The following is a 26,170-nucleotide window of genomic DNA, read 5'->3' on the forward strand; positions in this document are numbered from 1 at the left end:
TATTTAATCCAAAAAATACAACACAACTCACGCGTCCGACATTTTCATTTATTGACTTTTGTTGTTTTGTCAATGACCAGTGCTGCCAGTGTGATTTAGCAGAAATACAACTAAATAAAGATAAATTCAAAATATTTTTTTGAACTTCTTAGAAAGAATTACGAAAAAAGCTATACAAAAAAATTTATACTTAACTTCTTCTTTTTTTCTTCTATTCGGCTCTTTATACCGTCGTTTTGTGATTCGCAAAAATTCCGCCAATGTAAATTTAGTAGAGAAACAACGTGATAATTGTTATTTTACTTTTTCTTTTCTTTTCTTTTGAATACTAGTTAATTACTTTTAATAAAAAAATAAAATATAAAATAACGCTTTTTATAAAAGCTACCTACCACTTTAGTTGTTTTTTTTGAGCTGGTATAATCATGGAATGAGACATACCGCCATCTATTCACGACATTGGAAAACATACGCAGCACTACTGACCTCTGAACTTGAATTTTTGAATTACTTGATTATAATACTGCTAAATTAAAAATACTTGTTAAATAAGTAACAACCCAGACTTTTGCGTACTATGTAATTTTGCAGTATAGTACGCAATACATTTCCCTACTTTTTGATCTAAGTTTACGCACCCTGCCAGAAATAAAAGATATCAAGGAACAAAATCGTAGTGAATATTTTAGTGATTTTTCTGTTCTATTTTATACTTTCTGCACAATATTTTTTCTGATTGATGCTGGTTGATGGGATGCCGGATTAATAATTAAAATATGTTGTGCAATTTGCTACCAGTATTTAGTTGTCGGTGAATTTAGGGCACTTGTGACCTTGGTGGAAACTGCTGCTGACAGTTAGAGATTTGTAATTTGTCTTAAAACAAAAATACCTACTATAAATTTAGAAAATATGCGGTGCTGTGTGCCCTTCTGCAAAACCACTGCGGAGGTCGTCTCCGAATCCGAGGATATTACATTTTACAAGTGAGTGTTTCATTGAAAAGTTTGTTAATCTATAACCCATGGCCATGCGTTATCAGCAGGGAGGTCTCTGGCCTGAGCCACCTTATTGCCCTGCCTCCCGCCAGGCGCCAACCCAGGATGATAGGAGTACATGTCACAACTGCGCGAGTCTGTATCCAACTCTAGAGCTCCCCTCCAGGCAGAGCTATTTGCCTTTTGTTTAATTATTATGAGTCGCACGTTACGGAAGCTCCGTGTTAAAGTACAGCGTGTAATTTGCAGGTTCCCCAGAGAAGTGCATCTTCGTGCTGCTTGGCTCAGAGCCCTCGGCAAACAAGACACTCTGCTGCCAGAGCCTGCTGTGGTTTGCTCGCAGCATTTTGTAAATGATGACATATATGAATCTGAAAGTGGTTCAAGGCTGATTTGTACTGGTGCTGTCCCCTCACCAGTGCTGGTAACTCCTACTTAACATTGTAGCTTTCATTTTAAACTCTGATGCATACTCTTGTTGGTATTTAATAGCCCCTTTCAAAGGCTAACCTTAGTACATACGGTGCACAATTCAAGTTTATTATGAAAGGTGCAAATGATAAGAATAGTTTTTGTTAATAAACTTTTACAAGTAGGTATGTGCTTTTGAATCATCAAATACCTTTACCACTTACGCTATTATATAAATATTTCTACTCACAACACTTTGCACAGGTCTGCATGATATGCCTGGACACTGGCAGCAAGCTGGTTCTGATGAGTAAATACAAGTTGGAAGAAGCATATGAACATTTAGTTGGATATCCTGTAAGTTGTCATTCATAAGTCAGTGTGCAGTCTAAAGATCTGTACGCACCTGAGCTGCGCTGCGCGTCGCTTCAGTCCGACTGCAGAAAGCGTCACTTCAGGCCGCTCACGGTACCTACCGCACTACAACTGCAGTACGCGGCAGCTCGCGTCACTTCTATGCCCGATCGCGTACGAACAACAACGTCGCAAGATGAGCGACATTGAAGAGGGAAAGGGTGGAAGCGGACATTCTAGGGGTTGGGAATTTTGATGATATACTTTTAAGAGCCCGTCATGTGGCAAAAATTAAAACTACGTTATTTATTTTGAGGTCTATCACGCCTATACATTAAATACTTAACTCGATGCGCATGTATCTTATCCGAGCGCCTTACGCATTCTGAAGCGACGCGACGCGCCGCTGGGTATGTCGCACTAGCGTCGCTGCACCGCGCGTCGCTTCGCTGCGCTTCACAATATTCTCCCAGCCGCGACGCGCGGCAACGCGCGGTGAAGTGCTGTGCAGCGCCGCTCGAGTGCGATATGCGCCATACAAAGTGATAGAAATAATATTTTGACGCTCTGTGCCGTGACGTGCAGTGACGCGCAGCGCAGCTTAGGTGCGTACAGACCTTAAGAGCAGAGTCAACTGCTGGAGCAGTAGACCAGTGCACGGCCGCTCTAACATGGAACTGTATATGAATCAGTTGTGTTTGTTGCAGTTGTGTGGTCAAGGAAAGCTCAAACAAACGCTGTGTGTGCAATGTGCCCAGAGACTGGTGAACTTTAGCACATTCAGAGACAAGAGCTTTAGAGCGCGCTCCCTGATGATGGAGCTACTTGACAGACATGAAGTGGTGAGTTATATGTAACAGAATGTAAGGGTGCCACCTGTGTCATTTGAGCGTAGTGTAACACGTTACTCAGTCCGCGTGACATGTTCAGCAGACGCCGTAACGGACACGCTCGTTGCGAATGTTACGCTACGATGACATTTCAGATCAGTCGCCACCTTTAGGTGCTTCAATTTGCCTAAAGAAATGAACTCGTTTCAGATAACAATACGACATGTCAAATTGATAAGCCGCGTAAAATACCAACTACAGTCTGACATTGTCTCGGCGGTGTCGGAGCCCGACTACTGCGATGTGTACATAGCACACTCCGACGCGGACGACGTACGGACAGAACTTGACGACGAGCCAGCCGCGGCCGAAACAGAGTTATATCCTTCCAGTCACGTAGTTTGCAAGTCGGAGTCGTCGGGAGACTGCGATCAAGCTTTGGGTAAGACAACTAACTTTACACGCGTGTTAGCTCCTGTGTTGGGACAGATATCTTAGTTTTGTGCACTCCAAAAGATAAACTTAACATTTTTGGGACCACCTGTCTGTAGCCTGCCTGTCTGTCGCAGACGTTTGGTCTTCTATCTACACATATAAAACAGCACTGTGACTGACTGACAGACAATACAGGATAATGGAGATTAGCTTGGCAGACATCCTCAGGTATCTTGGGTGTGTACTAAGGAAGGATTTTGATTCATTTCATCAGGATCTTTATCCATCCATGCTTATCCATTAAAACATTTTCTGACCAACAGAGTTGTTCACATCCTTAGTAAAATTATTAGTGCGAAAGTGTGTCTGTCTGTTTGTCTGCCAGTCTGTCACGGCCCATCCTTTCAACCGACGAAATTTGACGAAATTTGGAACAGAGATAGCTTAGATACCAGGAAAGGACATAGGCTACTTCTATCCTGGAAAATCAAAGAGTTTCTATGGGATTTTAAAAACCCTAAATCCACGCGGGCATCATCTAGTATGGGATAAATTGCCCAAGGATGTGGTTATGTCAAGTTCTGTTAACCAATTCAAGGATAGATTAGACAAACATTTGGAAAACTCGAAGCACTTCTGATATAGACGCATCAGCGAAAGCTGCTTAGTCTATAACAATGCTTCCATACTATAAATGCGAAATCCTAATCCTAATAATATTATAAATGTGAAAGTAACAAACATCCACACTTTCATATAATATGACGGTTTTACATTACAATAAAACCGATATTATGTGCCGAGAGGGAAAACATACAGCATTTATGTATGAAGAAGCAATTATGTACTCACCGCATATATGCGCGCTTCATCCATAAACATGTATATTCCTATGCAATAATGTAGTTTACCTTACCGGATATAGGGGCGCTAGTGTCTCACCCAGCAAGGCAGTGAGCCGCTGCCATCTTGGATGTCATAGTCTTCACCAGGAAGAAGTTCCTGCAATGCTGTATGTTTTCCCTCTCGGCACATAATATCGGTTTTATTGTAATGTAAAACCGTCATATTGATGTGCCTCCGGAAAACATACAGCATTTATGTATGAAGACGTGTTTGTTATCTGCTGGTGAAATGTATTACCCACAACGCTATGATGAATCAAAGGGAGTTAATCTGTCAATTGAATAACAAAAATATTAATCGTTAAGTTAGATCAAATAACCACGTCCCCTTCATTGTCACCTATTAAAGTTATTGTTATTTCTAACCAGGGTTAATAAGTTAAAATATAATGTCTAAAAGACAACCAATTTAAATGATTTATGTCTGTAATTTTGATAAGGATTACTAAAACTCAAACCGGACCATATAATGATTATATTGAAAAATAAGCTTCAGTTACTTTGAGATCTCCTCCGGGCAATAATGATTTCAACAAGAGTGTCTGGTAATCTCCAGTTACCACGAGATACGAGTATATCGTCCATTGATTGGTTATCTGTCCCCAAAGAAACTACTGTTGATCCACTGATGAATCCCTGGGGATACAGGAATGCTGCCACATTGCTTAAGAACTGAACTGTTCCAGTGATCTATTACAGTACGTGATGCGGCTTCAGTTTCATTACAGTTGGTGATAAAAAGATTACAATATATTTAAATTCTTAACTTCATTCTGCTTGACCTATTTTCCTGTGTCAAAGACATACATGTAGTACTACTGTAGTATACTAGTACATTAATAGAGAATTATGTTTTCTGTTATACTATTATGTTTTGAAAGTGTCCATCCGTATTTATGTTAAGAGTGAGTGTCAGTCTTTGGGCCAAATAAAGTATATAATATATTTTTCCCGGTGACACAGACTTTCAGTTGTCAACCCTTCGTTCCAGGGCAACAATTGTCCATATAGGTTCGTCTAGATATCTCGGGAAGTGTGTGCTTAAATGAGAGCTTCTGTATGCGTGTCTGTGTGTCTTCTGTGTGCTTGAGCTCTACCTTAAGGTCCTGTATGATAAATGGTTTAGTAATTTTGAGTTTAGCCACGTCAATAATTGCCTAGTGTCCACATGTGGATCATAGAAAGTTAACCGCCACCAGGTTTCGCACCAGTTTAACCATTTTTGATGTCTGGTAGGTAGGTAGGACAAAAATTGCTTCCAACAAGCACCTGTTCTTTACTTCTCGTATAGACTACTCCTTTATTTGGGGACCCATCCTCAATTTTTTCAGCTTCCGTGTAAATGTCTGGTGGACACTGTAATGTCGTGACATCTATCAGAGTCCCTGATAGGTTCTATAGTTCATTTGAGCTCTGCTTTCAAATCTTGAAGCCCAAAGGTCTTTCACGTGCCACATTTAAGTACACCCCAGCTGCACTGGTTCAAGTAAGTCAGTACTTTTGGCAATTAGTTTGGAGAAGAAAACACCCATGCTAAATTGATGTCTCAATGACCTGTTGAAAGCATCTATAACTTGCTGATCAATCTTTGCAGTCGATAAAGACATCACACCATCTTTATTCCCTACTACAGTAATCTGTTGTGCTGCAACCAAATCGATTTCGGACGGCGCTTGAGGGAAAAGATGACACTCTGTGGGAGGTTTTCCTCGTGACAGCCTTGAGCCAATAATGTAATCTGTTATGTGCGGGAGTTCGATTGTTAGAATCAGTAAAACCCACGACTTTGTTCATTAAAATGAACGTTAGAACGAACGAGTGAGTGAACGAATGAGTGTTCGATTGAACTAAGACTTGCGATTTTTACAGAGTTCTTGTGCTGTCTTCAATTGCCACTATAACTGCATAAAGTTCCTTCTATTGCTGTGCTATCATTTTTGATGCACTCACCAAGTTTCTGGCATTAATTTCCCGTTTAATTGGGCACTAAAAGCCAATCAGAGGCATTATTCGCCAAGCAGTGGATGGCAGGTTTTAGGTGTACATATTGGCAGCCTGAGACATGTGGTTCCGCGCCGCCATGTCATTCCCTGTTCCACGATTGTGGATTCAGCAGTCTAAAACATATTATCGAAACGTTTGAGGCGTATTTGGATCTGATCAGAATGTAGTCTGCTTCTGGGAGTTACTAAACTGGCGAAGTCTGACTGTCCTAGCAACCGTTGCATTTCGTGAAGAGTGATTTCAGATATTTTCAGTAATAATTCTCTCAAAGGTCTCGTTGATAGTTTTTTACTCTTTATTATGGGCAAGAACATTGAATTTTCTTATAGTCTGCCAACGAATACCCAGGTATTGTAGGTCTTGTGTGAGTGTTAGAATTGACTTTTAGTAATTGATCCCGATGTTGCTTAACTTCGGTGATCGGACGAGAACCGGTGTCTTCAACATGGTATGGACGTTGGCTTTTGGTAATTGATCCCCCTGCCCCGAAGTTCCAAGGACCTCACGCTTCCGCAGCGTGAAGGCATAACCTGGATTGGTCTTAGTTGACCAGAATTGCCAGCCCAGAAGTTCCAAGTGCCTCACGGCTTCCGCAGCCTGAAGACATAACTTGGATTGGTCTTGATTGACCAGAAGGAAGTCGTCTAGGTAGACTAGCACTCGACATTCCTTCGCATGCAAGGTTTCCGCAACCGAGCATGTTACAGGTGGGGCGCTGCCGCCAGACCCAAAAATTAGACAGGTTGTCCAACTTTTGTTGTAGAATGCTACGAACCGGTATGACAAATCAGACGGGATAGTTTTGTTTCACAAATTTGTTTCGTTCTCGAGGGTCGAAAATTAGACGCATCGATCCGACGTTTTCCTTCCGCAGAAAAAGCTCGGAGATAAAACTGGGCATTTCCTTGTGAACCACTTCTACTAGTTTTGGTCCAGTAATTCTTGTGTCATTTAAGTCGTGACAGGTGACCAGGTTGCATGTTGCATTATTTGTTTTGTGGGCATTACCGGGGGTAGTTTCTTGTATTAGGGTATTCGAAATACCGTAATTGACATTTACAAAAACTGTTTGCACCAAAAGCTTGCCAACGATATTAGAATGTCATTACATAACCTGTAACATATTGTGTTGGATAGGTTTTTCGATTGTAGGCATTTATAGCTGTAATATTTATAAATATGGGCCACCAGGGGATTGCATAAACGCAGTGAGTGTTGCTTTATCCAAAAAGAACCTCGTCACTATTGTTAAAAGCCAATCCGGTATTTGACCACTAGTCAAATCAGTATCCTATAAAGCGTTAAAACACACGCTCAGCACGCGAGGCCCCATGAAACACTGGCATGTGACGTCACAATGATTTGACGTACTTTTCCAGCTTAATCAATAATTTAAAATGGTTATCACACCCAAAACTAACAAAGGGTGCGGACCTCACATATCAGATATGTGAGGTCCGAGAGGCTTCCAGTGGAAGACCCTCCATTCAGCCATCACTGAGAAACCATTCACTTTTGACATATGCAAATACCGTATCCAAAATTTCCTTAGAGTATTTAAAATAAACATCTCCATGAAAATTCTGTCTGATATTCATCTCCTGCGCCTTACATATTATATTATGCTATACATTCGCCTGTTACCCAAACAATTTGTAAAGTTTGTTCTGATAATTTTTAAGACAAAGATGATTTGCTGAATGTTATTTATTTATTTAACCATCTTTATTGCTAATCATTATATTCAAAAGAATAAAAATGCAGGAGATACTTAGACCAAAGGGCGACTTTATCATCTGAATGTTTCAGTCATTTATTAAAGGGGGTATCTGGATTCTTAACTGAGTTCTGTTTGGTATAATAAAGCATTGGTGGTAACGGCCATGATGTCCTCAGTGGGGCCAAATAAGTGTTAGCTATTGTTTAGTGAGTACAGTTCTCTGTTATTTTCAGTTTACGAAACCCCTCTAAATGAGCAATTTAACCAATGTCTTGTTATAACCAACATCTCGCCACGTGGGCGAGATAAAATGTTATCATTCGATTCACTGGCGTAAAATTTAAATTGCACTCAATTAACTTTGTACATAAAATAAATAGATTCAATAACCGATTATAGGTAACCATTGGGACTTTTCCTCGCCAAAATTTGTATTAAAGAAACCTAGATCCAGATTTAGATTTCGGTGTCGGTGTCGACACGTTCGTCAACCAAATCGCCATTTGTTTAATTTGGTTTCTCAATTAGCATCTCATTTGCATTAGATACACAATATGGTAAATGCATTATAAGATATGTAAGAAAACTCACCTGGTTGTATAACGCATCGATCCGAGGATCGATCGTTACCTGGTAATTTCTCGCCGTTTCTCTCGGGAGTCACTCTCAATCCTGCTCGTTGCTTGAATCGCTGCTGGATGTCGAGGTATCCCCTTTTTCAAGAGCCCTCTCAGGCACCAATAAGCGCGAAACACCAGATCGATTAGCTTACGTAGCCTATCGACATTGTTCGCGCACGTGGGGTCCAACCAAAATGTCCCCACGGTAATATTACGAAATAATAAGAAAATATATATCATGATCACCGTATTATCACATTTATTGCACTTATTGAAAATAATTTTTTTGCAAAGGAAGACGGATTAACGATATAATTTTAGATTCGACGCGCACGCGGCGAAAGTACACAACGCTATGACATCCAAGATGGCAGCGGCTCACTGCCTTGCTGGGTGAGACACTAGCGCCCCTATATCCGGTAAGGTAAACTACATTATTGCATAGGAATATACATGTTTATGGATGAAGCGCGCATATATGCGGTGAGTACATAATTGCTTCTTCATACATAAATGCTGTATGTTTTCCGGAGGCACATCAATATTATAATACTAGATGATGCCCGCGACTTCGTCCGCGTGGATTTAGGTTTTTTAAAATCCAGTGGGAACTCTTTAATTTTCCGGGATAAAAGTAGTATATGTCCTTCCCCGGGATGCAAGCTATCTCTGTATTAAATTTCGTCAAAATCGGTTGAACAGTTGAGCCGTGAAATGCTAGCAGACACACAGACAGGCACACTTTCACATTTATAATATTAGTATGGATTATTAGGATTAGGACTAGATGATGCCTGTGCTATCGTTATTTAGGTTCTTTATAAACCTCGCGGGACCTCTGAGTTTGCAGGATAAACTCCCGGATGCAAATTATCTAGCCAATGAGTCTTAAAACAAACAGACATACAGACACACTTTTCTGTTAGTACTATTAGTATGGAAGTATGGATTAAGTATGAGCTGTTGTTTTGTTTCAGTCGCTCCTTCGGTACTCGCGACCAATCACGGAAACGAAGAACATCCAACTGACACAGACGACGAGTTGGATATATTGTCTTTCGAAGACAATACAAACATTTTTGAATATTCAAGGAAATCCCAGGACTCCGTACCAAAGCCGAAGGAATCGTTGGCAAAAACAAGTGATAATATCAATTTGCGAACAACGAGGCGAAATGATGTTTGTAAAAACATAACCAATTCCCAGCATATACTCGGTACACAGTTAGGAAACTATACTGACCAGATACAGTATATCTGTGACGTTTGCCAAAAGATATTTCAACGGAAAAGTTCCTTAGTTACCCACATTAGGGCGCACACTTCCGCAAACACTTTCTCATGTAAGTTAAGAGAGCGCAAAGTCACTCAAAATAGTACGTCATGGAGCCCCAGGAGGACTCACACTGGCAATAAGCCTTTTGTGTGTAAGTTGTGCAGTTATAAATGTTCACAAAATGGTGATTTAGTGAGGCACATGAGGACTCACACTGGCGAAAAGCCATTTGTGTGTAAGTTGTGCAATTATAAATGTACAGTAAACAGTAATTTAGTGAAGCACATGAGGACTCACCCTGGCGAAAAGCCTTTTGTGTGTAAGTTGTGCAATTATAAATGTACAGAAAACAGTCGTTTAGTGAAGCACATGAGGACTCACACTGGCGAAAAGCCTTTTGTGTGTAAGTTGTGCAATTATAAATGTACAGAAAACAGTAGTTTAGTGAGCCACATGAGGACTCACACTGGCGAAAAGCCTTTTGTGTGTAAGTTGTGCAATTATAAATGTACAGTAAACAGTCATTTAGTGAGGCACATGAGGACTCACACTGGCGAAAAGCCTTTTGTGTGTAAGTTGTGCAATTATAAATGTACAGAAAACAGTAGTTTAGTGAAGCACATGAGGACTCACACTGGCGAAAAGCCTTTTGTGTGTAAGTTGTGCAATTATAAATGTACAGTAAACAGTCATTTAGTGAGGCACATGAGGACTCACACTGGCGAAAAGCCTTTTGTGTGTAAGTTGTGCAATTATAAATGTACAGAAAACAGTCGTTTAGTGAAGCACATGAGGACTCACACTGGCGAAAAGCCTTTTGTGTGTAAGTTGTGCAATTATAAATTTTCACGAAACAGTAGTTTAGTGAAGCACATGAGGCTTCACACTGGCGAAAAGCCTTTTGTGTGTAAGTTGTGCAATTATAAATGTTCACGAAACAGTAGTTTAGTGAAGCACATGAGGCTTCACACTGGCGAAAAGCCTTTTGTGTGTAAGTTGTGCAATTATAAATGTACAGTAAACAGTAATTTAGTGAAGCACATGAGGACTCACATTGGCGAAAAGCCTTTTAAGTGCAAGTTGTGCAATTATAAATGTACAGTAAGCAGTAGTTTAGTGAGTCACATGAGGACTCACACTGGCGAAAAGCCTTTTGTGTGTGAGTTGTGCAATTATAAATTTACAGTAAATAGTCATTTAGTGAGGCACATGAGGACTCACACTGGCGAAAAGCCTTTTGTGTGTAAGTTGTGCAATTATAAATGTACAGAAAACAGTAATTTAGTGAAGCACATGAGGACTCACACTGGCGAAAAGCCTTTTGTATGTAAGTTGTGCAATTATAAATGTACAGAAAACAGTCGTTTAGTGAAGCACATGAGGACTCACACTGGCGAAAAGCCTTTTGTGTGTAAGTTGTGCAATTATAAATGTACAGAAAACAGTAGTTTAGTGAAGCACATGAGGACTCACACTGGCGAAAAGCCTTTTGTGTGTAAGTTGTGCAATTATAAATGTACAGAAAACAGTAATTTAGTGAAGCACATGAGGACTCACACTGGCGAAAAGCCTTTTGTGTGTAAGTTGTGCAATTATAAATGTACAGAAAACAGTAGTTTAGTGAGCCACATGAGGACTCACACTGGCGAAAAGCCTTTTGTGTGTAAGTTGTGCAATTATAAATGTACAGTAAACAGTCATTTAGTGAAGCACATGAGGACTCACACTGGCGAAAAGCCTTTTGTGTGTAAGTTGTGCAATTATAAATTTTCACGAAACAGTAGTTTAGTGAAGCACATGAGGACTCACACTGGCGAAAAGCCTTTTGTGTGTAAGTTGTGCAATTATAAATTTTCACGAAACAGTAGTTTAGTGAAGCACATGAGGCTTCACACTGGCGAAAAGCCTTTTGTGTGTAAGTTGTGCAATTATAAATGTTCACACAATGGTTATTTAGTGAGTCACATGAGGACTCACACTGGTGAAAAGCCTTTTAAGTGCAAGTTGTGCAATTATAAATGTACAGTAAGCAGTAGTTTAGTGAGTCACATGAGGACTCACACTGGCGAAAAGCCTTTTGTGTGTGAGTTGTGCAATTATAAATTTACAGTAAATAGTCATTTAGTGAGGCACATGAGGACTCACACTGGCGAAAAGCCTTTTGTGTGTAAGTTGTGCAAATATAAATGTTCACAAAATGGTCATTTAGTGAGGCACATGAGGACTCACACTGGCGAAAAGCCTTTTGTCTGTAAGTTGTGCAATTATAAATGTACAGATAACAGTAGTTTAGTGAAGCACATGAGGACTCACACTGGCTAAGTACTAAGACTTTTGCTAGTAAGTAAAAAAAATTGTAAATCTTTGTTGGATTTTAACATTTTTTTCAGCGTACGAAATAAAAATCCAATACAATTTAATTACACTATCGATGGTCAAACTATCTCTAAAATTGATAAGGTACGTGATTTGGGAGTTATACTGGACAATAAAATGTCATTCAATCCTCATATTGAAACAATCACTAACAAAACTTTCTCTATGCTTGGCTTTGTTTTAAGAACCTGTAAGCCCTTCAAGAAAATAAGCACACTTAAGACATTTTATTCTGCATATGTACGTAGCAACTTAGAATATTGTAGTAACATTTGGTCACCTTGCTATATAAAGCCTATTGAAGCAATAGAGAGGGATACAGCGCAAGTTTATTAAACATTTAAACTTTCGTACATACTTTGAGTCACCAGACTATAAAGAAAGCTGTAAACACTATAAAATACAAACCTGTGGGCAAAGGAGGCAAATAGCGGATATGTTAGGGCTATATGATATTATAAACGCTAAAATTGATAGTCCGAATCTTTTATCCAAAATTAAATTAGTTGCACCCCCGTACTCGTCATACATCACTACTACGTGTGCCTTTTAAAAGGAAAAATTACTCCCAAAACTCTGCTATTACTAGAATGACACGCACCTATAACAAACATTATTCCGATAATTGACCTTTTCCGCTATTCTAGAAAGACATTTAAGCGACACATTTCACAATTGCACTAATAACTATTTTACTTTATTTTATTTAAACGTAACATACTTAACTTCACATACATGGACGCGTAATTAACGCTACCCATACACTGAACACACACACACACACTTTATATTTGTTTCATAATTTACTTGTTTTTTTTTCCTTTTTACTCTAGGCTTCCAAGGATACTATGTTTTTATTTCCTTCATCCACTTAGTTTTTATATTATGTCATATACTTAGCCAATAATTGTTTTTTTTTTAATTTTGTTCCTCTGTATGAAATAATTTTAACTCACTCTTATATATTGTTAATTTTTCGGGAAAATCTGTAATTGGCCATAGGTACTTCTGTAATTAGTATTTAAGAAACTTATTGTATTATTTCGCTGTTGATTTTCCTATAATAAATAAATAAAATACGTCATTATTTTTATCCTAGTTTATAATAAAGTAATAATATTTATCAAATTCAAAACTAGTAAAATACCCAATTGCACAGCTTACACAGCAAATGAACTATCGCATTGATACTGCAAAGTTCTACGTAATCACCCCGCCGTGCACCCACCGGCTTCTACCAGTGGGTGCAAGATGGCAGAAGCCGGTGGGTGCACAGCAAATTTCGAGCAACTGGGAGTAATAGTACATTACATTCCAGGCCTGAAATAAAGCGATTACTGGCCGAGTATTATATTGGAAGGCCGAGGCGAAGCCGAGAACTTCTTAAGTGATTTTGAAAGGACGAGGCACCAGCCGAGCCTTTTAAACTAAACTAGGTTGGTAATAGCTAATTTCGGCCGCGAATTGTATAGTACTTTTCTTCCAATTGCGAGGAATCAATAAAAAATTAATAGAAGAAACAAAGTTTTAATTCATATTATGAAGATGTATATTGTTTATGTAGGTACCAGTAAAAAACTGAAATTGGTCGACTAACAATTTACAAAATAGATAAAGGACATCCTATCTTCAAATTCAATGTCGGTAACTTTTTGGTCAAAATGTATGAAAAGTCGCCCAAAAAGTACCAGGAATTAAGAATAAAGAAGACAGTCACTGTTGTTCTTGACTCGTAGAACAACAGTGACTGAGTCTTCTTCATTTTTATGAATTCCTGGTACTTTTTGATCACAGTAGATAAAAATATATTATATAAAAAAGATAAAAAATAAAAAATAGTTAAATACAGTAAGTATATAATACGATTTTATTAATATAAGGTTAATATTCTATTAATAAAATCGTGTAGGTACCTATAAAAACTCAATTTATTTTAGTCTACACCATAAAGAACCTCGTCATCAGTATGAAACTGTCCAACAATTTCCATTACAGTCCTCTTGGAAATTGTTGGTGTGCAGCCAGTGAAGACCCGATAGCAGGCCTCTGTAGTGAAAACCTTTCTTCAGTAAAGTAGTCAATTACGAGCAAGTGGAAGAAAAAATGTTTTTCACGTTTATCCCAGCTTCTTATTAGAACGCGATATACCCGTATGTAAACTCATTACATCTAGAGAGAAGAATAAAATAGCGTTCTATATTTGTAAGTCTGTCACTCACTATTAGTCTGTCCCTACTGCAGTTCTACGCAATCACCCCGCCGTGCACCCACCGGCTTCTCCCACCAGTGGGTGCAAGATGGGAGAAGCCGGTGGGTGCACGGGTCGTCCACCGGGCGAGTGGGAGTAAAAATGTTTTTCACGTTTATCTCAGTTTGGACGAGTTCTACGTGTCACGTGTGGGTGGGTGATTGATACCAAGAGGTGATTTAAATAAAATCAAGAGTTATGTACACACCACGATTTAATAATTTGTATATAATATGTCGCAGGTATATTGTCAAAGCCGTGATATTACAATTTCACTATCTACACGTGTATTATGTATAGCTGAGCCCCACGGCTTCGCCCGCGTGGATTTAGGTTTTTAAAGATCCCGTATAGCCTATGTCACTCAGGAATAATGTAGCTTTCTACTGGTGAAAGAATTTTTAAAATCGGTTTAGTAGTTCTAAAGATTACCCCCTACAAACAAACTTAACGACATTACCTCTTTATATAATAGTATAGAGTATAGATGTATGAAGGTCTGGCGTGCAGAATAAAAGCTCGCCCTGGTTTTGGAAGTCTGTTTTTTATTTTAAAAATAATTACGTATGAATAAGTGACATTGCCAGGGGGGCGCTGTTGGAGAACAATAAGGCTTAGAATATTCAAACAAGAACAAAGGGGACACTTGACGGCAACGGTAGTTCTGATTTTCGCCACGCGCAGCGCCAAGATAGCCTTGTCTCACTGTATACATACTTAGGTACCCTTGAAGGGGTTATTCCCGTTGAGTCACACCCCCGTGTGTAACACTGACACAAGGTGCCAACAATTTCAAAAAATTCCCGTTGTGTAACAGTGTTACTCAACGGGAATGTTTTGAAATTGTTGGCACCTTGTGTCACACCTACATAAATACATATTATTGCGCGTGTAACAAGTATGAACTGAATGTGCACTTTTCTGGGATGTTATTTATTTTGAAATCCAAGATGCCGGATGAGAACTATTTACAAAAAATAGACATGGGTGTCGTTTTCAGGATTTTCGAGGACGCTGAATTTGATGATGACATTTATTTTTAAATCCAAGATGGCGGACATGGATTTTTTACAAAAAATAGACATGGGTGTCGTTTTCAGGGTTTTCGAGGACGCTGAATTTGCTGATGACATTTATTTTGAAATCCAAGATGGCGGACATGGATTTTTTTTACAAAAAATAGACATGGGTGTCGTTTTCAGGGTAATCATTCATCTAAGGAGGGTGCTGAATTTGATGATATTTATTTTTAAATCCAAGATGGCGGATGAGAACTATTTACAAAAAATAGACATGGGTGTCGTTTTCAGGGGTGCTGTATTTGATGACGACATTTATTTAAAATCCAAGATGGCGGATGAGAACTATTTACAAAAAAATAGACATGGGTGTCGTTTTCAGGGTTATCGAGGGTGCTGAATTTGATGATGACATTTATTTTTAAATCCAAGATGGCGGATGAGAACTATTTACAAAAAATAGACATGGGTGTCGTTTTCAGGGTTTTCGGGGGTGCTGAATTAGATGATGACATTTATTTTAAATCAAAGATTGCGGGAATAACCCAGTTGAAGGGAGACCTGCTAGGTGATTCGCTAACTCAGTGTCTAACACAGAATGATAGCCACCGAGGTTGGTTGGTTCTACATTGCTGCTTCACTGGGTGGTAGTAAAATATTTTTTCGTAGAAAACCTTCAACGGATTAAAAAATGAGCTCTGTGGCTATCGTTCAGTGTTAGACACTGAGTTAGAGAATCACCCCGCTGGACAGTAACAAGGAAGGACCGTAAAATCAAAGACGCCGGTCATCAGCTATACATACATAAATATATACCGCGGATAGTTTGAAAATAAAACAAAAACTTTTAACATCATAATTTTAATAAAATTACATCTGTAAATATTAAATATCCACAATCATAACCATTCCTGGATCTATAGCTTACTGAGTTGTGAAATATAAAAACTTAATAAGTAAAATGTTAAATCCACATCCTTTATTAGTTTTATGTGTGATAACCATTTTAAATTATCGATTAAACTAAATAAAAAAGCACGTCAAATGATTGTGACGTCACATACCAGTATTTCATAGAAGCTCGCATACTAAGCGCGCGCTAATTTGACGTTTGATAAAAAGTTACCGATTTGACTAACTGTCAAACACCGACGGTAGACAGCTACAATGGCACGATCGCAATCACCTCTGATTAGTTGACGCTCGCTCACTATTGGCTACAATGGATTGTTGCTACAAGAATCCGCACAAATTGAGCCAATCACAACAATTGGGTATTTGACTCCAATTTTTTTATTACTTTATTATAAACTAGAATAAAAATAATGACTAAAACTGAAAAACTAATTAAATCGATCAAATAACAAAAAAGTTATAAGCATTTAAATATTTCTGATTAGACAGAGATAGCGATACAGCAGTTTGGCGTCACACCTACTAATGCCATAGTAGCTTCGTGCGGTTTCATACAAATTTTAGTTTTGCGAGAAAGGGGTTAGAAGACCCTCCCACTCCAAAATTAAAATGCCTGTAACTTTGTAAATCTGTGTTGGATTTTAATATTTTTTTTTAGTGTACGTCATTATTTTTATCCTAGTTTATAATAAAGTAATAATATTTATCGAATTCAAAAGTAGGCAAATATCCAATTGAGATTGTAATAATGATTGATGCAGGTTTTACGAAATCGACCTACGGATTATGACATCCACTATCGTTTATGTGAACGCATATGACACTGTAGAGATTTAAGGCCCGGGTAGCTCTTATCACAATGTTCGCATTTAAAGTTCCTTTCTCCCGTGTGGACGGCCATATGTTCTTGTAAACTTGACGGCAAGTAGAATGTCTGAGCGCAAAGATCGCACTGATGGTTGAACACCTTCAAATGATTCCGCCGATGGTGCTCGATCAAGGTTTTCCGCCTATTGTAAACCTTATCGCACAACTTGCACGGAAACGTCCGCTTGTCGCCGTGCGCCTCGATCAAGTGCCGGTTGCGTAATGCGTACGAGAGGAACGCGGCGTCGCATTTATAGCAATTGATCGTGGGTTTTTTTTCGTGTACCGTCGCAACGTGCAAGCCCATACTGTATTTGGATTTTAGATTCTTGCCGCATATCTCGCAGGGGTAGTTCGCGTCGACTTTGTTGTGTTTCTTTTTTATGTGCGAACGTAATAATGAAACTTCTATGAATCTAGCGCCGCATTCGTCGCACGTGTGCGTGCCAAAGTGTTCTATCATATGCTTCTTTAAGGAATCGAAAAAAGGGAAAACCTCATTGCACTCGGTGCAAGTTAGATTATTTGGTGTCAATTTAAACTTTAAAAACTCGTTTGTAACAGGGTAGAGGACTTTCTGGTGTTGGGAAGTTATGTGGGTTTTGAACGTTTCAACGTCATCAATTTTTTCCGGACACAATCTACAATCGATTCTCGTGATATCGATTATCGGTATCTTATTGTGTTCTATCGTGTTCTCGAATAGTTTAGGATCGTGGGATAGTGTGTGGTCCCTTAACTCTGTGGGGTTCGTGAACTGGTCCTTACAATAGAAACAGTAGTAGAAGCTTATTCGATTAAGGAACGGACAGGCGTAGGAATAGGTTACTATCAGAACGGTGTTGATTAGTGCCATGCGGTTTTGGTCCATCGGCTCAGCTTGCTTTTTCGTTTGCGGTTTCTCAGGTGATTCTGAAAAATAATACATTACGATCAATTATCATCGCTATGGAGCGAGCTATGTTGGGTATCACTCTCAGGGATAAAATCCGGAACGAGGAAATTCGCAGAAGAACAAAAGCGACCGACATAGCTCAAAGGATTAGCGGGCTGACGTGGCAATGGGCAGGTCATGTCTATCGCAGAACCAACGGCCGATGAGGCAGACCTCCAGCCCGCTGGACCGATGACCTGAAGAAGGTGGTGAGGAGCGGATGGATGAGGAAGGCGGAGGACCGTGTTTGGTGGCGCGCTCTTGGAAAGGCCTATGTCCAGCAGTGGACGCAAACAGGCTGATGAATTGGATTGGATTGAAATTATCATCATTTAAAGCCATGTCACTAGAAGAATGTTAAGTATGCATGTGGAAGGCAAAAAGAGGAGAGGACAACCAAAGAAAAGGTGAAGAAATGGATTGTGTGAAAGAGGATATGCGTGAAAAGGGGGTCAACAGAAGTCATTCGTCAACGGAAGAAGACGTGTTGTGCCGACCCCACGTAGCGTGGGTAAGGTAAGGAAGAAGAAGAAGATCATCATTTTAATTAGTTTTTAAATCTATAAATATATAAAAGGAACATGTGATTGAGACTGATCTATCAACGCACAGCTCAAACTACTGGACGGATCAGGGTGAAATTTGGCATGCAGATTGTTATTATGACGTAAACATCGTGGATTTTTTACGCCCTTAGGAGGAGAAAAAAAATCTTAGCAGACGTCTACGTCATAATAACTACTAATAATACACCCAATCATATAACAGTATGACTCGATGGGAAATATCGATTTTTCTCCCATCAATTCCACACCTACAATAAAGTGTGACTTTTTGGGAATATGGATAAAAAAGTTTCAACTAGTAACAGTAAAATCCCGCAAACTATTTTGGACTTACCTTTGCACAAGTTTAAAAAATCTATTAAAAATATGCTCCTGAAAAAAGCATATTACACAATTGAAGATTATCTAAATGATAAAAGAGCGTGGATTTGACCTGCAGCTCGTTCCAGCAACGCACAAGACTGCAAATACTATTTTATACATGGCATAATCTTGTACCTATATCAAATATTTGAAAAGAGCAACCGCCGAGTTTCTTGCTGGTTCTTCTCGGCAGGAAAGGCATTCCGAACCAGTGGTAGATGCATCCGACTATTCGTAAGCACTTGTAAAAGTTTATACGAATAAAAAAGATTTTCATTTTCATTTTTCATTTTCATTTTCAGTGACACAATGGGAACAAATTCAAATGAGTTCCCACTTCCCAACGAGTCACAGTGTGACACGATTGGGTAATGATGTTCTGACCTGGATTCAATAACTTCTCCATTTTTCTATGCAGCCTCTGTATTTTGCCGGCCGCACTCAGCGGACCCATCAACTTGTGTCCGTTCCTGGTCCTCTTCAGAGACTTCTTGGTGACAATACTCGACACACTTATAGTTTTTGCAATAGTATCCACTTTTGCGTCTGTTTCTGAATCTGAAAGTACAAGGGGCATATAAGGACCTATGGGAGTAACCAGAACGCTAGCAAAAACTGAGCGTTATTGTTATACTACCTAAACACAATCCAATACCAATAACTATTTGCCTCATTTTGAAGTTTTAGTGATTTAGTATTTTTCAAACCTGCAATGTATAACGTGCAAAAACTCGGGTCAATGCCCCGCATGCGTCGCGGCATTGACTCCGAGTGGCCTACTTACGCAATGTTCGTTGACCTCTAGCGTCAGTCAGATGTTTTATTTGTAATATATCCATAAACTTATACAAAATTATAGGATATTTTTCGCGTTTCTATCACCTGTCGTCGTTTTTGCAGCGTTCTGGTTACAGCCACATCCTGTATAGTACTCGATAGGTCGAGATGGCAATTTTCGGTGGCTGCGACGTCAACTGCATTCTCTTGTTGGTGGGTGGTGGTCGTGTGCTTAGAGCGACCACTTGAGTAATATATTTATGGTTCTGTAGTGTTGTATAATATGTGTAGCTATTCATGTAGTGAATCAGTACGCAGGTCTGAGTAAAAAAAGAACATACTGTCCTACCGTCATTGTGGTGGTACGCTGAGTCGTCGTCTTCACCCCTTGCGTCCGAGTCGCAGGACGGTTCTATTTTAATTTCTAGCGTTGCGTTCTTGTCATTTTCTACAAATAAAACAATGTGAACAATACGGTATTTGATAACTAGTCAAATCAGTAACTTTTTATCAAACGTCAAAACGCGCGCTTAGTTAGTATGCGATATTCTATGAAATACTGGAATGTGACGTACTTTTTCAGTTTATTCGATAATTCAAAATAGTTATTACACTTAAAACTAACAAAGGATGTGGATTTCACGTATTTTGGAATATCCTCTATTTAATAATCACTGAGAAATAATTTACTTTTTGATATAGTCAAATACCCAATTCAGCTGATGTTATATTTTTTACAGTTCTTGCATTTCACAAGGCCCAGTGGCTCATGCTTGTGTTTAAGTCGTATCGGTATAAGCTAGGTATAGTAAATATGTGCGTTTGCGACTGATTGGTCTGACATGCACGCACAAGGTTTAGTATATTCAAACAAGGACAAAGACACTTGACGGCAACGTTAGTTCCGATTTACGCCACGCGCCAAGATAGCCTTGTCGCACTGTAAGTATGTTTCCTTCTTTAGGCTGCATCATCACTTTCCAAGAGATTTGATTGTAGCTGAGCGATTAAAAAAAGAAATTCAGTAAGGAGAACATCATATCATCATAAGTTTACCTTTGTGGCGTGAATCTAAAAACAATTGCTCCGACTGCAGCACTTGTTTCCTAAAGTCGCTGGCCTCGCGCAGTCGGGACACGCACGTGGCGCATATGCAGCACTCCATGCTGTCCCCGTCTAGATGAGGCAGCTGAAACAGAGCAACTAATAAATAAAATATAGACGTTCATCCAAACATAGCCAGGGCAAGTTAGCTAGAGTACTTCTAAATATATAAAAGGAAAAGGTGACTGACTGACTGATCTATCAACACACAGATCAAATAGCTATTATGATGTAGGCATCCGCTAAGAAAGGATTTTTGAAAATTCAACCCAATTCAATTAAGGGGGTGAAATAGAGATTTGAAATTTGTGTAGTCCACGCGGACGAAGTCGCGGGAATAAGCTAGTAGTATATAAGTAAAAACCAGCCAAGTACGAGTCAGACTTGTGCACCGAGGGTTACGTAATCCATACTACACTACAGTCGTGATTTTTCTCGACATTTTGCACGATAAATCAAAAAATATTATGCATAAAGATTCCTTTACAAGATGAAAATACTAATTATTTGTTCATGAACACATTTTAAATTATGTTTTGTAATGTAACCATAAATTCGGGGTTTTCAGATCTTTCCCCTAATATCTGGGATAAGACAACCTACCTACTGCCAAATTTCAGTATTCTAGGTCAACGGGAAGTACCCTGTAGGTTTCTTGACAAGACAGACAACAAAGTGATCTTATCTCAGACATTAGGGGAAAAATCTGAAAACCGCGAATTTGTGGTCACATCACAAGAAAAAAATTAAAATGTGTTTCGAACAAAATATTGCTATTTTCGACACTCAAAGTAATATTGCTATATCAAGTGGGGTATCATATGAAAGGTCTTCACCTGGGCATTCTAAAACAGATTTTTATTTATTTTTATGTATCATAGTTTTTGAATTATCCTGCAAAATGCCGAAAATATACGACTATAGTAAGGAACCCTCATTGCGCGAGCCTGACTCGCACTTGGCCGGTTTTTATACTTACAAGAAGACCAAATACATCCATGAGCATATCACAATACACCTCCTTGGAGCCATTGAACTCGTATTCCGCGGTGAGAAGGCGACATTTCTTTATAGAATGGCAGCAACGACACAGCGCTGGGTTTATAATGGGACCCTTGTTTTTATTAGCCATTTCGTTTTTTGTTGTTTCACAGTTCACTTGCACATAATATTGCACCTAATTTAAATATGTCAATGGGAATAATTTGTATGTAAATGATTTTAGGCCTTTTGAAGTTTTAGTACAAACAAATGAAAAGTTTTTTAAAATATTAAACATAATATTCAAGTTCATGATTGTGGCCGTTTTGTGGTTTTGTTCTTGTTTTTTTTTTAAATTTATTTTACGGCTTTTGTTCTTGTTCTACGTATAGTCCACAGATCACTATAATATACTAGTCATCGACATAGGAACGTAGTAGGTAGTACATACAAATTCTTTGATACTAGTCTAGAGAGCATAGTCTACACTCCAGTTTTGTTCTTCATTTGTGTTTGTGATGGACGATGGTGTTAACCCATAGAGATAGTATACGTGTTAACTGTTAGTATGCCGGGGTGTCTAATGCATACGTAGTAGTACTTCCAACTTCTTTGGTCTAATGTCTATCATTACTCTATGGTAGTCATTTACACTTTCAGGCTTTTCGTCTGTGGTTTCAATTATTGGTGCTAGCGCCATCTCTTGCTGAATAGATCAAAATATATGTACAATGTATAACAATCACACAGTTCAAATTATTTTTCACTACCCTTTGCGAGTGTATTTGGTGTTGGGTTGTGCTTCAATCACGACGCAACGGATCGACGTGATTTTTTGAATGGGTATAGTTTAAGACTTGGAGAGTGACATAGGCTACTTTTATCCCGGAAAAGCAGTTCCTACGAGATTTTTAAAAACCTAAATTCACGCGAAGTCGCGGGCATCACCTAGTTTAATTATATATAAAAGTAGTAAAAAGTTCTTCTTATTTTTATTAAGATTTAAATATAAGTACCTACCTAGTACAATAATTAATGATATCATGAGTTATGTCTGGCTGTTGCCCGTGTTATATTACGATAAAATTGGATACATAATTATTATGCTAAAATTCATCTAATCATAAACTTGGGAGTCTGAAGTAAATGTTTGTTGTGATATTTAAAACAGAATCGTAATTCCGTTTCCGGATTCAATATCAATGTACGGAAAGAGTATGATTTAATTAGTATCTTTTCTTGTATGTTGCTTAATTTAATATTTAGGAATGTGACAATACGATAAATAATATTATGTGAATTGTCAATACTGGTAACTAATTATTCATTGTAAAATTGTAAATTAAATACTGTCAATGTACGGAAAGGGTATGATTTGAATAGTATCTTTTCTTGTATGTTGTTTAATTTAATATTTAGGAATGTGACAATACGATAAATAATATTATGTGAATTGTCAATACTGGTAACTAATTATTCATTGTAAATTAAATACTGTCAATGCACTAAGAGTGACATTATACTAAGCTATTGTCAACATACAGTTGGCAATAGCTATTATGTGAAATAATAATGTTGTGTAAACTGACAATTTAAGTCGCTTATTATTATTGTAAATTATTAATACGTAGACCATCAATGTCACTGATTTTATTATTGTAAATTGGGTGTGTCAACATACCTTTTGTCAACAAAACCTAAAATAAATAATGATTAATATTAAGATCATGTGATAGTCGACATCCGCCTGGTTTGCGATGGCAGTGTTATAAAAGTACCCTACCTCGACAGAGAGGGGACAGTCTTGTATCGACAGCCCAGAGCAAACACAGCGGACCTTACTGAAGTTAAGTATTCTTATATTGTATTATAATGTAATGTAATCATTTGCCTTTTATAGGTTACCTGTTGTAGCTGTGTACCAAATATGTACCTACTACTTTACTCAACGTTCTAATGTTTTAAAAGATGTGTGTTATGGAGTTTCTTTGCCCTTTCTTCTCCATAACTAAACACCTTAGCGAAATGGGTGGTAGATTCATTTTAATATAAATAGATCAATGCTGAACAAATACAATTCAGTTATTATTCGACTTGGTTGGTTTTACTTCTGTATTTATCACCTACCCTCTTGTGCTATTTATTTTACACATTGAGATAAAAGTAACACTAGGTTGTTAGCTTCTAATTATTATAGAAGCCTGTTTAGATGATTAGGATTCTTACTTTGAAATAATACAGCAGATGCTTTGCTTGATTTTCAATTACTTAGTATTTGGCCTTACCTGACAAATAATTGATAAATGATAACTTTCATTAGTAATCATTGGATTTAATTTATCATCACTATTAAAGCCCACAACCTTAACTTCTCTTCTTTATACAAAATCTCACATCAGAAGTGGGATCCGATAATTCTTTTCTTGTCGTAATACTAATACTTTTTAAATGCTTTTAGCAATCGTGGATGCGGCTTCTCCTCGAAGCAACAGGCTACTGCCTGTCATCGGCAGCACTTGGTATTGGTGCCCGATGATCACAAAGCGATGGGCAACGCTGTTGTTAGCGGCACTTGGTGCTGGTGTGACACCACTGATCGAAACGTCGCGTCGCTCCAATTGTGAAAGATAAGTGAAGTGTAATTATGTGCTGCTTTAAAGTGATCTTAAAACCACGTTTGTGGTATTGTTTCTATGAAAAAGTTTTTGTGAGGGTAATCATAAAAGATTTTAATTAGTTAGATAAACCACGTGTTGTGGTATAATTTATTTGGATAAGAATAAGTCTAGTTAGAGGTCAGATTGGCCGAACGGTTTTTGATAAAGTATATGTAGATGTGAAATCATTTAGAACGTTATGATATACCGAAACAAAAAAAAAAACAAACAAATCAGTAGGTTTGCTTTTAAGAAATCGCACCGTACTTACAGCTCAAAACTTGAAGAAATTAACTTATTCTGATTAATTAAACTTTAAACATAAACCATATTTATTTATTTTGCTTCTTAAAATAATTCAACTATTTCCTTTTCTTAAAACAACGCAAAGCAGATTGCCTACTCAAGTATTTTTTTTTTCTACTCCGTGACGTTATTATAACATTTTACATTTTTTTTTAATAAATAAGGATTAAGATTACCAAACTGTTTCCACATACAAAATAATAATAATAATAATACAACTACAAATTCTTTGAGATTTCTTACATTAATTTTATTCTTAACTCTATAATATTATTATAACTTCGCTTAAAAATAATTCCCCTTAAATATAGTTTGTTTTATTTAATCTTCTTTTGTCGAGATATCTCATTTCAAAAGTATTTTCTTTTTAATAAAATATTCTTATTGTTCCCACATATCAGCAATAAACTTTGAGGTTAGGTTGAACCTGATTTTATTTTATCTTATTATTTTGACAAACCAATCAAGTAAATAGGAACCTATTTTTTTTTTCAATTGGTCATCCTACTAAAAATAATAATACGTCCCACATTTTATTTTAGGAAATACCTACGTTACAACGTGTTATTAATTTATTCCTGTTTTGAGTTTGTTTGATATACATACAAATCAAATAAAGAACATATTTATTCAAGCGGTAATAAAAAAAAAACTGGAGATCGTAGGAGTAAACCAAAACCTGTTTGTACATTTGGTGTTCCTCAGGGATCAATATTAGGCCCTTTGTTATTCCTGATCTATATTGATAGTATAAATGAAATAGGTTTAAAAGGAAACATACTGTTGTACGCTGATGATACATGTTTATTTTACTATGGCAACTCAATACACACAATCATCACAGATGCACAAAATGACTTAATATTACTCAATAAATGGTTTCAATAATATTATAACCTACTTACAATTAATACCTCAAAAAAAAAAAACCATATGCTACATTACATAGTTACATATAAATATAACTACAATATATTTTCATACTAAATTCACATACATGACTATAAAAATAAAAAATAAAATACAAACATATAAACATTTTTAAATATACGTGTCGCACTAGTGATGCAGTGCTGTCGTGACTCAGAGAATGACTTCTTCAGAATCGACGAAAAACTGATTATTCACTTCCTGTTATAGATTATAAAAAAAGTGAATACTTTATAAGGTTTATAAATAATATTAACGCAATTATCATTTACTAATTATTTCAAAATTACAGGTAGTAACTGTAATTCGCAATTTTTGAGTTAAGACTGTATTGCTCAAAAAAAAAGTTTTCAGAAAGAGTAATTATTTTTAGTTGTATAGTTATTGCTGAAAATTTTTGAGTTACTATAAATAATGGTTGACTTTTTCCTTATGGTTTTGAGTATAATTTTGTAGTTACAACAATTATTTAATTTAGTTTTAAGTTTTATAGTTCCCTCCAAAAAAATAATTTTCACATTCAGGTTTGGACATTGATGAATAAAACCAGATAATCAAAAAAAAAATTCAATCA

At 37.5% G+C, this 26,170-nt stretch overlaps 2 protein-coding genes across 2 annotated transcripts; one reads left to right on the forward strand and one right to left on the reverse strand.

Annotated features, from left to right (window-relative positions):
• The first annotated feature begins 626 nt into the window (after nucleotides 1–626).
• Nucleotides 627–13,301, forward strand: LOC117994304 (zinc finger protein 271-like). Its single transcript, XM_069507812.1, has 6 exons — nucleotides 627–986; nucleotides 1,248–1,422; nucleotides 1,674–1,766; nucleotides 2,471–2,605; nucleotides 2,804–3,035; nucleotides 9,255–13,301. The coding sequence occupies exons 1-6, from the start codon at nucleotides 913–915 to the stop codon at nucleotides 11,873–11,875; spliced, it is 3,330 nt and encodes a 1,109-aa protein (XP_069363913.1). The 5' UTR covers nucleotides 627–912; the 3' UTR covers nucleotides 11,876–13,301.
• Nucleotides 13,302–16,047: 2,746 nt separating this feature from the next.
• Nucleotides 16,048–22,054, reverse strand: LOC117994255 (zinc finger protein draculin-like). The gene is made up of 5 exons (XM_034982147.2): nucleotides 21,702–22,054; nucleotides 20,675–20,807; nucleotides 19,968–20,066; nucleotides 19,226–19,399; nucleotides 16,048–17,890 (listed from the first exon to the last, which is right to left on the reverse strand). Exons 1-5 carry the CDS (start codon nucleotides 21,852–21,854, stop codon nucleotides 16,908–16,910), a joined length of 1,542 nt encoding a protein of 513 aa, XP_034838038.1. The 5' UTR covers nucleotides 21,855–22,054; the 3' UTR covers nucleotides 16,048–16,907.
• Between the last annotated feature and the right edge of the window lie 4,116 nt (nucleotides 22,055–26,170).

Source organism: Maniola hyperantus, chromosome 26, assembly GCF_902806685.2.
Source record: "Maniola hyperantus chromosome 26, iAphHyp1.2, whole genome shotgun sequence".
In the NCBI taxonomy this organism is placed as follows: Eukaryota; Metazoa; Arthropoda; class Insecta; order Lepidoptera; family Nymphalidae; genus Maniola; species Maniola hyperantus.